General features: G+C 43.3%; 1 protein-coding gene across 4 annotated transcripts in view; it reads right to left on the bottom strand.

Moving 5' to 3' along the window:
* Positions 1–15,328, bottom strand: part of KCNMA1 (potassium calcium-activated channel subfamily M alpha 1) — a 671,545-nt gene that overhangs the window by 90,315 nt on the left and 565,902 nt on the right. For all 4 annotated transcript variants that reach the window (XR_014175589.1, XM_081955703.1, XM_081955704.1 and 1 more), the window contains exon 19: positions 7,522–7,615. Coding sequence is in view for 3 of the 4 variants with exons in the window: in XM_081955703.1 (XP_081811829.1) it covers positions 7,522–7,615 (94 nt within the window). In the remaining variant the exon portion in view is untranslated. The remainder of the gene's footprint in view (positions 1–7,521; positions 7,616–15,328) is intronic.

Genomic DNA, 15,328 nt, shown 5'->3' with positions numbered 1-15,328 from the left:
AAGAAGTTGCAAAATAAGAATACTTATTATTCTTATTATACACACACACACACACACACACGTGTGTGTGTGTGTGTGTGTGTGTGTTTGTGTTACAACCCCTGGTATGCCCAAATATGGGAGGGAGCTCACTCCTCCCTCTTTCTGTCCTTTCGGCTCATCACAGAAAACCATCCAGGCAGAAACCCATATTTTTATTTTTAATGTTGCCTTTTTATATTTGTGTTGTATTTGTGCTGATAAAATAAAGGGAGACTAGTATAGATCCATTTCGAGCTATTTAGCTCTCATCAGCTAGCCATAATCCCAGTAAGGGGTTCAAATCCCAGTAAGGGTATGGCTAGCTGATGAGAGCTAAATAGCTAATATATATATGTTGTATTTGTGCTGATAATATATAGCTACGTGGGGAACAAACCCTGGACTATAATGGATGCTTCTTTGCCATTTCTGAAAACCACACTTCAGTGAGTCTTCCACTTGATTATTTCCCTTCCTTATTGTCTATTGTAGATAAAAGGCGTATTTTGTCTAAAGTATAGCAATAGCATTTAAGACTTATATAGTGCTGTTTTGACTTAGGCTTCCCCAAAAAAGCATGAACCAAATTCCTGGTCCCAACAAACCCCCTTTTATTAAACGAATGTGAATTCCTCTCATTCACATTCAGCAAAGGCCTGGCAAACAGTCTTTCAAAGGTGAATTTATGACCACAGACCTTATCTAGCTTGGAAAACAGCCATGTAAATATGTTCCAAACACAGTGCTGTGGAATGAAAGACTTGGCACAGAGTCTCTGAGATTCACGGACAGATCTTCACACTCCTGAAATGAATGGACTAACGAATGAATGAACAAGCTGTTTCCTGCAAAAGCCCACTCCTCTTTCGCTCCTCTTTTATTTCCTATTGGAGAGGCCGTTCACCGTCCATCTGTGGCTTTACTCCCAAGTCGACCCTGATTTCTCAGTTGTTCTTTTCTTCTCGCAGCTCTGTGCATGCACACACTGGGAACAGGCTCCAGCTGTTCCTCTGCCTCACTGCTGTCTAGCTTCGAAGGCAGCTGAAAACTGCCAGACGGCCTTGACCAATGCAGAGCCCTCGTGCAAGCCTTCCCCAGCCTCCAGGACTGGCCCATATTCCTCCCCAACCTCCTCACTTTCCGACTCTGCTGCCAGCTTTGTTGGCTGCTGGTGGGCCACAAGTGCATTAAAGGACTCTCTGAGCATATTTAGCATAATGTCCTCAACAATCTGGGTCCTCATTTTACCAACCTCAGCAGAATGGAAGGCTGAGTCAACCTTGAGCCGGTCAGGATCGAACTACTGGCACTGAGCAGTGAATTAGCCTGCAATACTACAATCTAACCACTGGGCCACTGCAGCTCATTGAAGGTCTGGCCATTTAATAACTCAGTATATGTTAATACATATATATATATATATATATATATATATATATATATATATATATATATATATATATATATATATATATATATATATATATATATATATATATATATATATATATATATATATATATATATATATATATATATATATATATATATATATATATATATATATATATATATATATATATATATATATATATATATATATATATATATATATATATATATATATATATATATATATATATATATATATATATATATGTGACAGAAGGACAGAAAGGGGGAGTAGTGAGCTCCCTCCCATATTTGGGCATACCCCTGTGGCTTAGTGGCAAATACATTACATCGGCCTAATATGCAATACAGCCCTGGTTCGATTCCCAGTAAGGGTATGGCTAGCTGATGAGACCTAAATAGGTTGAAATAGATCTATACTAGTCTCCCTTTATTTATTTATTTATCAGCACAAATACAACATATATATGGCTCTCTCTCTCTCTCTCTCTCTCTGTGTGTGTGTGTGTGTGTGTGTGTGTGTGTGTTCCAGCATAACTCTGAAACACCTTGAGCAATTTTAACCAAACTTGGTACACAGATTACTTACTCTCTGGAACCAAATACTGTGGGAGTAAGACACCCCTAACACCCCTCGGGGTGGTGGTGTTCTGTTAAAATACAACATGTTGTGCCTTAAAATGGCTTCTACTGTACTGCCTTAAAATGACTTCTACTGTACAGCACAGTGGAGTTGCCATGGTAATGGCTTCACAGTACTCCACAAGGGGGCTCCCTCTGGTAAGGGGAAAAATCCAACGTTAGAAATTACGTTTGGTCCCGACATTTGTGAAAATCTAAAACAGGATTGGGATAAACAAATACCCAGGAATGCCGGGTTAACAGCTAGTATTATGTAAAGTATTATCGCTTCATGTTAAAGTCGAACCAGAACCAACTGCTATTTCTCAAAATGGTTCTTCAATATTCCCACAGGGGGGACTTTGCATAAAAAGCTTCCACAATAATTGATGTCTGTAAATTGTGCTGGCAAATTATTAAAGATTCATAGCCTAAGCTTGCCAATATTATATGCTTCTTCCCACTTCTGTTTTCAATGAATTATAAACTATTGCGACATTTAGATTTTAAACTTGATTGGATATAAGTCGAGTGTTATAAACCAGCTTTAGAACTGGCTTGTCTCAATATCTATATCTATAATTCTCCAGGTAGTTATTGAAAAGCAGAAGACTAAGAGAAAAACAGAGTTGGAAGGGACCTCAGAGGTTTTCTAGTTGAACCCCTGGCTCAAACAGGAGACCCTATACCATTTCATACAAGTAGCTGTCCAATCTCTTCTTGAAAACCTCCAGGAATGGAGCACCTACAACTTCTGAAGGTAAACTGTTCCACTGGTTAATTGTTCTCACTGTCAGGAAGGGTTGGATCTCCCTTTGATAAGTTTCCATCTGTTACTTCTTGTCCTGCCTTTGGCTGCTTTGGAAAATAGATTGACCTCCCGTTCTTCATGGTAGCCCCTCAAGTATTGGAAGACAGCTATCAAGGAGAGCTATCAAGGAGAGATTCAACCTAGAAGTAAGGAGGAACTTTCTGACAGTGAGAACAATCAGCCAATGGAATAGAAGTTGCCTTCAGAAGTTGTGGGAGCTTCATCACTGGAAGCTTTCAAGAAGAGACCGGACTGCCATCTGTCAGAAATGGTGTACTATCTCTTGCTTGGGCAAGGGGGGGGGGGGGTTGTTGGACTAGAAGACCTACAAAGTCCCTTCCAACTCTGTTAATCTGTATCTGTATGTCACACCCTAGTCCTTCTCTTCATTCAACTAGACATACAGTAGACCTTCTGCTCATGAAAGCTTCTGACCACGACCAAATCGGGTTCTGACCAAAGTTATGGAATGAATTATGGTTGTGATCAGAGGTTCTACTGTACTTAGATCCCTCAATTGTTTATTACACAGTTTATAATGTAAGTAATACCAGTTGGTTTCAATTGAGCAGTGGCAAATTCTATTTTTGCTGATCAAGTGCTATCTTTTTCTGTGTTAACTCTAATAATTGAAAACACCAAGGACCAGAAGCCACATGACCACAGATACATCTTCGGACAGCACTGGCTGTTCAGCTTTTTAACGGAGATGAGCACTGCCCCCTAGAGTCAGGAACGACTAGCACCTATGTGCGAGAGGAACCTTTGCCTTTATACAGTCTCTCTCCCCCACTCTCTCTCTGTATAAAAGATAAAGGAATTCCTGTGGATTTTACACTTCCAGTTGCTGCTGATTGTAGGAGGAAGAGCTCATCTCCATTTCCAGGCCAAAGACAGAGCTGTCTCAAGACATTTCTGTGGTTATGTGGTCAGCCTATCCCCCAAAGCACCTGAAGGCAGGACAAGAAGCAAGGGATGGAAGCTAATCAAGGAGAGAAGCAATCTAGAACTAAAGAGAAATTTCATAATCAGCAGAACGACATGTCTCTAGAAGTTGTGAATGTACCACACAGAGTAGGGGGTTGGACTAGAAGACCTACAAGGTCCCTTCCAAATTTGTTATTCTGCAGTCTGATCTCTGAGGTGCCCCCCACCTCTAGGATTCCATGGTTCAATCTTGTGACCATGGTCTAAAACATATGAAGAACAGTTACAGGAACCGGGCATGGCTAGTCTAGAGAAGAGAAGAACCAAGGGAGACATGACAGCAGTGTTCCATTATTTGAGGGGCAGCCACAGAGAGGAGGGAGTCAAGCTGTTCTCCAAGACACCTGAAGGCCAGACAAGGATCAATGAATGGAGACTGATCAAGGAGAGATTCAACCTAGAAATAAGGAAAACTTTTCTGACAGTGAGAACAATCAATCCATGGAACAGAAGTTGCCTTTGAAACTTTGGAAGTAGTGGGGACTTCATCACTTGAGACTTTCAAGAAGAGATTGGACTGCAATTTGTCAGAAATGGTGTAGGGTCTCCTGCTTGAGCAGGGGTGGTGGTGGTGGTTTGGACTAGATGACCTATAAGCAGTGGTGAAATTCATTTTTGTGGGCGTGGCTTGGTGTGGCTTGGTGGGCATAGCAGGGGAAGGATACTGCAAAATCCCCATTCTCTCCCCACTCCTGGGGGAAGGATATTGCAAAATCTCCATCCCCACCCCACTCTGGGGCCAGCCAGAGATGGTATTTGCCGGTTCTCCGAATTACTCAAAATTTCCCCTACTGGTTCTCCAGAACCTGTCAGAACCTGCTAAATTTCACCCCTGCCTATAAGGTCCCTTCCCACTCTGTTAATCCATTAAATCCTAAACACGATGAACCAAAGGAAGGAGTGAATTGGGGTTGGAATAGAAACCTACGTCCAGAGGATGGACAAAGCAGGACAGAAGACAGATCTTGGTTTGCTGAGTTCCTCACTCATTGTCCAACCGATGTTTAGCAATTCTGATGGGCTACTGAACAGACAGCTGAAGACTGAGATGAGTAATCTCCCCGAGTCCCTCTTCAGCAGGCAATGAAAGCAAGGCTCCACTTTGAAAATTCTTTCCCCATCATGCAAACTGACACAGGCATGCTTTTCAAAAACCCACAGCCAATCTGTTGATCATTACTTATTTACAAAGGCCTTCGGGCAGAAAGTCCTGTAAAAACCATACTTGATACGATATACACTAGCTGTTTCGGCTTGTGGGAGGAAGGGGGTGCAGGGGTGGGGAGGGCGGGAAGTTCCCCCTAAGGCTACCTCCAACCATCACTTTCCATTGCACATAAAATGTACCGTGTAACACTAAAGTATTTAATATATATGGTATAATATATCTACAGGAAAGGCATCTGTGTAGAACTGTGTTAGCCCGTATTTGGTAATTTGATGTTTTGCTGAAGGCAATGACTTGAAAAAACCTCCACCTAGCATTGAGGACCTGTCATCTTAGTACCCATGAGCCAGTAGAATAAAGAAGTACCCCTTAAGCAGCAAAACTTTGACACAGCTTTGAAGCATATGAAAACAGTGGAACTCCCCAGAATTATTATGACTCCAGATCAAAGAAATGAAGCATACTTTACATAGCAAATAGGGACACAGCACATCACTCCAAATGATACCGGGTTCTCTGTCCTCTCGCTCTTTTTTTCCTTTTCCTTCTTTTATTTCATGTTTATATCCCTATATTTATCAGATAACAGAAGGACTGGGGGGGGGATTTCTCTCTCTTTGTCAAATTTCACACAAACAGAAAGTAATAGAGATGAGATACAGAGAAGATAAGCGACGCAAGGACCTACCCCAGCAATGTATGAAATAAGTACGTTCTGGACTCATCTTATATCCTCTCTAAGCATAAACCTAGGGATGCGGTGGCTCAGTGGCTAAGACGCTGAGCTTGTCGATCAGAAGGTCCGTAGTTCAGTGGTTCAAATCCATAGTGCCGCGTAACGGAGTGAGCTCCCGTTACTTGTCCCAGCTTCTGCCAACCTAGCAGTTTGAAAGCACGTAAAAAATGCAAGTAGAAAAATAGGGACCACTTCTGATGGGAAGGTTACAGCATTCTGTGCACCTTGGCATTTAGTCATGCCGGCCACATGACCACGGAGACATGTTCGGACAGTGCTGGCTCTTCGGCTTTGAAACGGAGATGAGCAACACCCCCTAGAGTCAGGAACGACTAGCACATATGTGCGAGGGGAACCTTTACCTTTTAAGCATAAACTTAGATGTAAATTAGTCCTGCATCAGCAAGGATTAGCAACATAGGCACTGGGATAGTGTTTTGACTAACTACACAAAGCAGTCATCATCGTTCAACAGAAGGAGAAGAGAAAGATGAAAGCCCCTCTGACCAATCTCTCTTTTCCTGCCCTTCCATTCTAAATTCCAAATGAAAATAGGTGTATTTGAGGAAATACACTGTAGATTTCAGCAGCAAATCAGTTCCTTGAACAAAGCAGGAAACGGAATGTCTCTGAATCGCCGTGTATCATCTGGTTTTAATCTCCCTTTTTCTTGACTTGCCTCTTTTTGAAACCCCAACATCATAAGGCACGTGACACCGAGAAACCTGGATTAGGCCTATTCCATCTTCTGAGCCCCAATTATTTGATGCCTCCTACTTTGTAAAAGTGCCAGCATTGGGAAAGGTGAATCATCCGCGAGGAAGTCACACATGAAAACCCCAAGTGTAAGGAAATTCAGAAGATTTCAGATGCCCCGTTTAATAATCAGACATTTTTGCCTCCAAGAAAATTCAGGAATAATCCTTAAGAGGTTTGAAAAGAGGAACAAAAGAGCACTCTCCAAGTTCTCTATAATCTGTTTACCAACAAATGTTAAAAATTCTTACGTGGAATTTCCGCTCTTTAAGACTTTCATCCTAGCAAAAACACTTGTAGGAACAAAGTATTCGACACGCTTTAACAACACCTTAACCATCACCACAACACCTCTCATAATTAATGCAATTTTTAGCCCCAGGATGAGGACGTTCATTTTGAACTGTGCTTCGGGAATCGCCCAAGATTCATTATCCTGTCCTCCCTCCCCATCCTCTTTTTTTTTTAAAGTAGCATTCCAAATCAATTAGAGGAAATTTGATTTCAATCGACAGGATAAAAAGGAAGGTAATATTCAGGTTCATTTCTGATTGCGGTGATACATCTCACATACGGTTTTAAGTACAGAAAACAGCACTCGGAGGGATTTTGACAAAAAGAGAACTGCCCAAGGCAAACTCACCCCACGGGTTTCTCGGATTGGTTAGCGCTATCATTAGTGCCATTGCTGTTTAAGAACTACACACAGACAGGCTGGGTGACAGCTAAGACTTTAAAGCCTGTGTATTTTTCAAACAGTTTTTCAAACTGTTTTCCGTGACAGATTTTTTTTCCCCGAGCTCTATCATTAACTGCTGACAAGCTGACAGAATAAATACTCCAGCGTTTCAGAAACCGTCTAACCATCTTTTACTTTTTCAAACACCCTGCCAGGAATCTCTTCTCCCCACCCCCTCCTCAGGTTATTTTTTGGGTGTGTGTGTGTTTGTCGGCAAGATGGTTGTCTTGAGGAGGAGAGATAAAGATATGAGCGACTTAGGACCTCACCTTATCAGTTTGGGAGAAGAGTTGGGCGAATTCCTCATGCCTCCATTCCGTTGCTTCCTTTTGGGTGACAACGTCGTCAGCTGCTCGTCTTCAACTAGAAACACAGGCAGTTTGTGAAGTTATGACCAGCTCAGCTGTGGAAATACAGGCAAAATAGCCAACCACACCCTCCCAGTTCCATTCACACCGTCTTAAGTAAATGTTGTTATTATTATTATTATTTTCAGGTTGAATAAAACCCATCCTGAAGTTGGTGAAAAGAGAAGGGTTGAAAACTCAAGGAAAAGAAAAGAAACAAGATTACTTAAAGTTATTCTTGATAGGTTTAATTTTATATTTTTAAAAATCCTTTTTTAAAAAAAAAAAAATCAAGATACATTTTCAAACTCATCCCTCCCCCCGAAATCACGGCTGTGCTATGAAATTTAAGTACTGTGTTTCCCCGAAAATAAGATAGGGTCTTATTTTCTTTTGGCTGCCCCCCCCCCAAATAAGCACTTGGACTTATTTTTGGGGAGGTCTTATTATTTTTGAAGTGCAGGAGGTGGCGACCATGGTCACCTCATGGTGGCTGCCTTACTGCAATATTTTCAGGGAGGGCTTATTTTCAGGGGAAGGCTTATTTTAGCGCATGCACTCAAATGCCCAATTGGACTTATTATCTGGGGAGGTCTTATTTTCAGGGAAATGGGGTATGTAATTCAGAAATGAAACATCAAAACTGCCAGGATGGGAACTTGGTTAAAGTAACTGGATTTCCTTTTTTTTAAAAAATACCCAAACTTTAAATCCTTCAAGCCTTGATTTGAAATACGGCAATAAATTAAAGCTACCCAAAGTATTTTGCCCTTGATTTCAAAATGAGAATGTTGTCATAGAATGAAATCCATGTGGCCAATGGACAAAAAGATGGATTTATAAAAATGGGCACGAGGTTTGAAGAATTAGCAAAAAAAAAAAAAGCTATGGATGCTTTTAGAGTTGTTTGTGATCATTGCATCCTTTGGCAAAATTCTATAACAGCACGTTTTTAACCTTCAACACAATGACACCAGCCTTCCTAAGAAGCTACAACTCAGTATTGTTATTACAGTGAGAGTATTATTAATGGATCAGTATTTTTGCTTATTAGAAGCTTGTAGTTGATCAAAACGCTTTGGCATTCAGAGAAAACATACAAATTACTATCCCAAAGTGAAAAGGAAATGAGACCAATACAAAACAGTACGTTAAAGAACAGTAAGAACAAAACAGTACAATAAATCATTTCACTGGAAGAAAGAAGAATAAAATGCAAGGAAAGGAGTAGGGGAGCAAGGAGGGGAAAGGAGACAACTGTTTTCACTGAAAATGAATCAGACCCAGAGAATCGAAAGAAATTTAAGGCAAACATCTAAATTGCAATTTTAATAAGTTTACGACATGATTGTGGGTGGTTGGAAACTCATATATTAAACCCTCTATGGATATTTTTTCTGTAATTCACATCTTCCCATCCATCAGCGGGTCCCTTCCCTCTGCCTAACTTTATAAATTCAGCCATGTCCCAATCTAGAGCAGAAGCTTAAATATCCTGCAATGATTATAGGAAAATAAGAAGTTAAAACTTTCTAAGCAAAACATTAGAATGATTGGCTTTGAACAGTAGATCCAATTTCCTCAATTTTATAAAGCAAATGTGTGTGTGTGTGCGTGCGTGCGTGCATGTGTATGTATATGTATGTATGTGTGTGTGTGTGTGTGTGTGTGTGTATATTGGGGACGTTTCAACGAGGTCCCAAGATACTCTCAATCTTACACAGGAAAAGACCCGAATACGCCAAAACCTACATACCTGTAACCGTGAAAATCTACGAAAACATATATATACTGGGTGGTGGGTGGGGCTCGTTTGTTTACCAGGGCTGGTTTCCAGATGTCTGGTAGGCGGGAGGTATCATCACGTTTATTTGTGTTGTGGGGGTGTTTCTCTATTGTTTCACCACAGATAAAATCAGCAAAATTAACCACAAGCACAATATCAAGACAGCCTTCAACACTGACCAAAAAATAGCCAACATCTTAAGAAACCCCAAAGACAAAGTCCAGCTGGAAAACCAAGGAGTCTACAAAATACCATGCAAAATCTGCCCAGCAATATACATAGGACAAACAAACAGGAGAATAAATGCACGCATCGCAGAACACAAGAAAAAGAAAAAAAGAAAAAAACTTCCTCCCTTTTCCAGCACCTTAAAGCTACAGGACATGAAATTAATTTTGAAGGAACCAAATTAATCTCCAAAACTGAACACTTCAACAAGAGAATAATTATGGAAGCTATCGAAATAGAGAAACACCCAAACAACATGAATAAATGTGATGATACCTCCCACTTACCAGACATCTGGAAACCAGCCCTAGTCAACAAACGAGCCCCACTCACCACCCAGGCCATTACAGCACAAAACAACAACGGACACACAGCCAGCACCCATCAGCACCAATCTACCAATCATGATACAACCACACAGCCAATCAATCCACTTACTGAAATAAAGCCATTCCTTCGCACACCCCCACCAAGATTTATAGAAAGACGGCAGCTCAGACCACACTTTAAGCCAAAAATACCAGCCTGAAGATAGCAAGTGGGACCTCACTGAAACGTTGCCTTTTCCAGATGTCTGGTAGGCAGGAGGTATCATCATGTAACAACCCCCCTCCACAGCAACTCATGAAACAAACAGTACACAACAATCAGACAGGACCCTCACCACAGCAGAAACCAATGTCCTTTCCAGAGGATTCAACTTTGCAGTCGCCCCTAAACACATCCCCACTGAAAACATCATATGCGGAGTTGAACCTACCCTCACCAAAATCAATCCAGATGAAGCCAATAAAATCAGACGTGAAGTCACCAATGTCCTCTGCTCCAGCAATCCACCCAGAAGCAACTTACAGAAAGAAGAACAAAAAGCACTCACCAACTTGAAGAAAGACAACAACATAAACATTCTCCCAGCAGACAAAGGCAATGCCACAGTGGTGATGAACATGTCTGACTACCAAGCCAAACTATCCAACCTATTCCAAGACCCTGCTTACAAACCTCTAAGCACAGATCCCACCACCTACCTGGAAAAAAAACATCAAATCCAAAATAAAAGCCTCTCCCATCAGTGAAGAGAGCCTATAAAAGAAGCCTTGACAGCTATCCAGAACAAACACAACCCCTCTAAACACATCCTGGACCTGACCAACTACTGCCTAACCAACACATACTTCATCCATAATGGACAGATATAAACAGATAGAAGGAGCACCCATGGGATCACCCCTCTCGGATTCCAAAGAAAAACAATTACCAACCTAATCCAAAGTGAGATTCTCCCCAAGAACCAAGACACAGAACAGGACAATGGCATTGCCCTCCTCCCTTACATCAAAGGCACCACAGATAAAATCAGCAAAATTATCCACAAGCACAATATCAATACAGCCTTCAGCACTGACCAAAAAGTAGCCAACATCTTAAGAAACCCCAAAGACAAGATCCAGCTAAGAGTCTACGAAATACCATGCAAAATCTGCCTTGCCACATACATTGGATAAACTAATAGAAGAATAAATGCACGTATCGCAGAACACAAGAACGCAGTCAGAAAAAAAGAAAAAACTTCCTCCCTTTTCCAGCACCTTAATGTTACAGGACATGAAATTGATTTTGAAAGAACCAAATTAATCTCCAAAACAGAACACTTCAACAAGAGAATAATTATGGAAGCCATCGAAATAGAGAAACACCCCCACAACATGAATAAACGTGATGATACCTCCCATCTACGAGACATCTGGAAACCAGCCTTAGTCAACAAATGAACCCCACCCATCACCCAGGTCGTTACAACACAAAAGAACAACGGACACACAGCCAGCACCTCAGCCACACAGGATGATACGAAACAGCTGACCAATCTACAAATATCAACTCTGTTTACCAATTAGGATGCAACTACACAGCCAATCAACCCACTTGCAGCAACAAAGCCAGCACTACACACACACCAAGATTTATAGAATGATGACAGCTCCAAAGCCTTACTCGCACAAGCACAAAGCCGAAAATATATATATACTGTGTGTGTGTGTACACACACACACACACACATATATACATATATACATATATACATATATACATATATACATATATACATATATACATATATACATATATACATATATACATATATACATATATACATATATACATATATACATATATACATATATACATATATACATATATACATATATACATATATACATATATACATATATACATATATATATATATATATATATATATATATATATATATATATATATACACATACATATATAGTACATATACCTATATACAGTACTTATCTATATCTACACAATATCTCAATATCTCAATATCTCAATATCTATCTTTCTATCTATCTATCTATCTATCTATCTATCCATCCATCCATCCATCCATCCATCCATCCATCCATCCATCCATCCATCTATCTATTTATCATCTATCTTCATATTCCATTCTTTGTACAATGCAGACTTAGAAAAGTTCAAGCCGTTTTGTTTGTTTCTTTTTTGTTCCAGGCAAGAAAAATGCTGATAGATATGACTGGTTCTAGAACAGAATGAAATATATCCCTGGAGTTCCAAGTCCATTTAAACAAACAAACAAAAACTTATCAGCGAGCCCCCCCCCTCCAAAGTTCTTTTATCTGATGGGATTGTGCATGCTCTCTATTATTTATGAATGGGCAAAACCCACATTTTTCCTCCGTATCCTTGTTGTCACAAGATGGCATTATCAGAATCCTGAACACCTCCTTTAATTTTACGCATTTCTTCCGTCCCATATAAAGTAACCCTAGCTGCAAAAGGAACATTGGTACTTACCTGAACATTAGTTTTCAATGTGTAGATATGGGAGGGGCCACACATGGATATCAACATAGCCTTATTGGTCCAGAGACTGAAGGAATTCCTTCGCCACACCTCATCCTTCCTTCTGGCTCCCAGTTTCTGTAAGGTCGTGGCAAGCAGTCCACCTGAAAGGCATAACAAGACAACCAGGCCACCCCCAGTCCTTCACCTAACCACTACGTCCTGCTAGGGAGGGATGTAGCCCCTCCCATATCTACACACAGAAAACTAACATTCAGGTAAGGACCAACGTTCCTTTTACCTGTGTGTGATATGGGAGGGGCCACGCGTGGGATGTACCCAAGCTATTGTCGTCTCTAGGGAGGGAGTCTAGGACAGCGATGGCAAACCTTTTTTGGCTCGTGTGCCATAAATGGGGGGAGCGCAGGGGGGTCATGTGCGGGCGTGCCGCACCCATAATGTAATACGCGACCCCCCCAGCGCGCATGCACGCACTACAGGCGCTCCCAACCATTTTTACATGCTTTTTTCGCCCTTCACAGGCTCCAGATGCTTTATAGGAGCCTGGGGAGGGCGAAAACAGCCTCCCCGCCCACCTGGACGTCCTCCGGAGGTGGCAGGGAAGCCTCCAGATGGTCTCTGAAGCCTCGGAGGATCATTTTGAGCGCTCCGAAGGCTTGAGGGACCGTCCAGAAGCTTCCCTGATGCCTTTGGAGTGCTCAAAATGACCCTCCGAACAAACCCTAAGTCACTTCCGGTTTGCTCGGAGGGTCGTTTTAAGCATTCCGAAGGGAAGCTTCCGGATGGTCCCTGAAGCCTTCGGAGCGCTCAAAATGATCCTCCGAACAAACAGGAAGTGACTTACAGTTTGCTCGGAGGGTCGTTTTGAGCGTTCTGAAGGTGTCAGGGAAGCTCATGAAGCCTCCGGCAGGCCTCCAGGAGAGGCGGGGGAGGCTCTTTTAAAAAGGGTGAACTCAGCTGACCAGTGCACGCATGCGCACTGGCCAGTTAACAGGGCTGTGCCACCAGTGCCCTGACAAATGGCTCCACGTGCCACCTGTGGCACGCGTGCCATAGGTTCGCCATCACTGGTCTAGGACGTAGAAGCTGGGGTGGCTATCACGTGTTAGAGAACCCTGCGACCAAAGGAAACCTCAGCGGACGCGAAGGCATCCAGCCGATAATGGCGAATAAAGGGCAATGGGGTGGCCACCCTGCAAATGTCCTTGAATGGAGCCCTGGTCACTGTGGAATAGGCTATAAACCCTGCGAGAGGGGCCTGACCCGAGACCTTGTAGCCTGTGACAATGGCCTGCCGAATCCACCTCCCGATGGTGGAAGGGGTGACCCTAGCTCCCATGGTAGCGGGTAGGAACAATACAAACAAAGGCTCAGACCTGCACGTCGAGGCCGTGCGTCAGAGGTATATCCGAAGAGCCTTTTGGACATCCAATCTGTGCCACAGGCATTCCCTGTCATGAGAGGGGGCAGGACAGAAATTCGGGAGAACCACCTCCTGCGCCTTGTGGAAAGGAGAGTTCACCTTAGGTAGGAAGGACGGGTCCAACCTGAGGACCACCCGATCCTGATGGAACACACAGAGGTCCTCCCTGGATGACAGCACCCCCAGCTCCGAGATGCATCTGGCCGATGTTATTACTACCAAGAATGCCACCTTTAAGGTCAGGAGCCGAGGATGGACCATCCTCAAGGGCTCAGAGGGTGACTCCATCAGAGCCCGAAGAACCAAGGGCAGAACCCAGGAGGGAAACCTATCGTGGGCGGGCGAATATTCGAAGGAACCCCCGAAGGAACCGTTTGACCATTGGGAGTTGGGAAAGAGGAACAAGACCCTCCCTGGTGAGCACCGTAGACAGTGCTGCCACCTGGCACTGGAGGGTGCTATGAGACAACCCCCTGTCCAACCCATCCTGCAGAAAGTCCAATATCTGAGGAGGGATGCCGCTGGAACGTTCAGGGAGGCACACCACCTCACAAATGCCACCTACGTAGAATTGTAGTTCCTAGTGGTGACGGACTCCTTGAGGCCTCGATGGTTGCGATGACCCTCGATGAGAGGTTGGCGTTCCTCAGGAGGCTCCGCTCAAGTGCCAGGCGGTTAAGTGGAGCCACTGAGGCTCCAGATGAACCAGGACCCCTTGAGGGATCCTGGTTCATCCTCCTCCTGAGGAATTCTCCTGAGGAATTCTCCACGGGGGCGAGATGGACATCTGGACCAGGTCCACGAACCATGACAGTCTGGGGCAGTGCCGGGCCAGGAGAATGATGACAGCCCTCTCTGCCTCTACCTTCCTCAGGGTCCCTGGGATCAGGGGAAGGGGTGGAAATGTGTAGAGTAGTCCTCTTGGCCAACTGCTCTGCAGGACGTTCGTCTCCTCCACTCCCTGCACTGGAAACCATGAAAAGAAGCACGGGAGCTGTGCGTTCGCCGAGGTTGCAAAGAAGTCCACCAGGCGGGTGCCGAATCTCTGGCAAATCCTCCGGAACAGATCAGGGTGAAGCTGCCACTCCCCATGGTCCACAATTGCATGACTGAGCCAGTCAGCCTGGTGGTTGGCCATCCCTGAGATGTGCTCTGCCACTATCAATGACAAGCGTCTCTCCGCCCATGACCCGAGCTTCCAGGCTTCAAGCCACAGGCTCCTCGAGTGTATGCCCCATTGGTGATTCACATGCGCTTTTGTGTCGACGTTGTCCATCAGAAGCAGAACATGCTAGCCAGCAAAGATGTTGTGAAAGTGGCAAAGTGCCAGATGAGCTGCCATCAACTCCAGCCAATTTATATTATCGCGCAGGTCTGACACCGTCCACCGACCCTGAGCCAGCTGGGAGGCCATCAGCGTCCCCCAGCCGAAAA

Source organism: Natrix helvetica, assembly GCF_964273705.1.
Source record: "Natrix helvetica genome assembly, chromosome: 5".
Classification (NCBI taxonomy): domain Eukaryota; kingdom Metazoa; phylum Chordata; class Lepidosauria; order Squamata; family Natricidae; genus Natrix; species Natrix helvetica.
The sequence above is the reverse complement of the archived record's forward strand: the minus strand, read 5'-3'. Positions and strand labels throughout refer to the sequence as shown.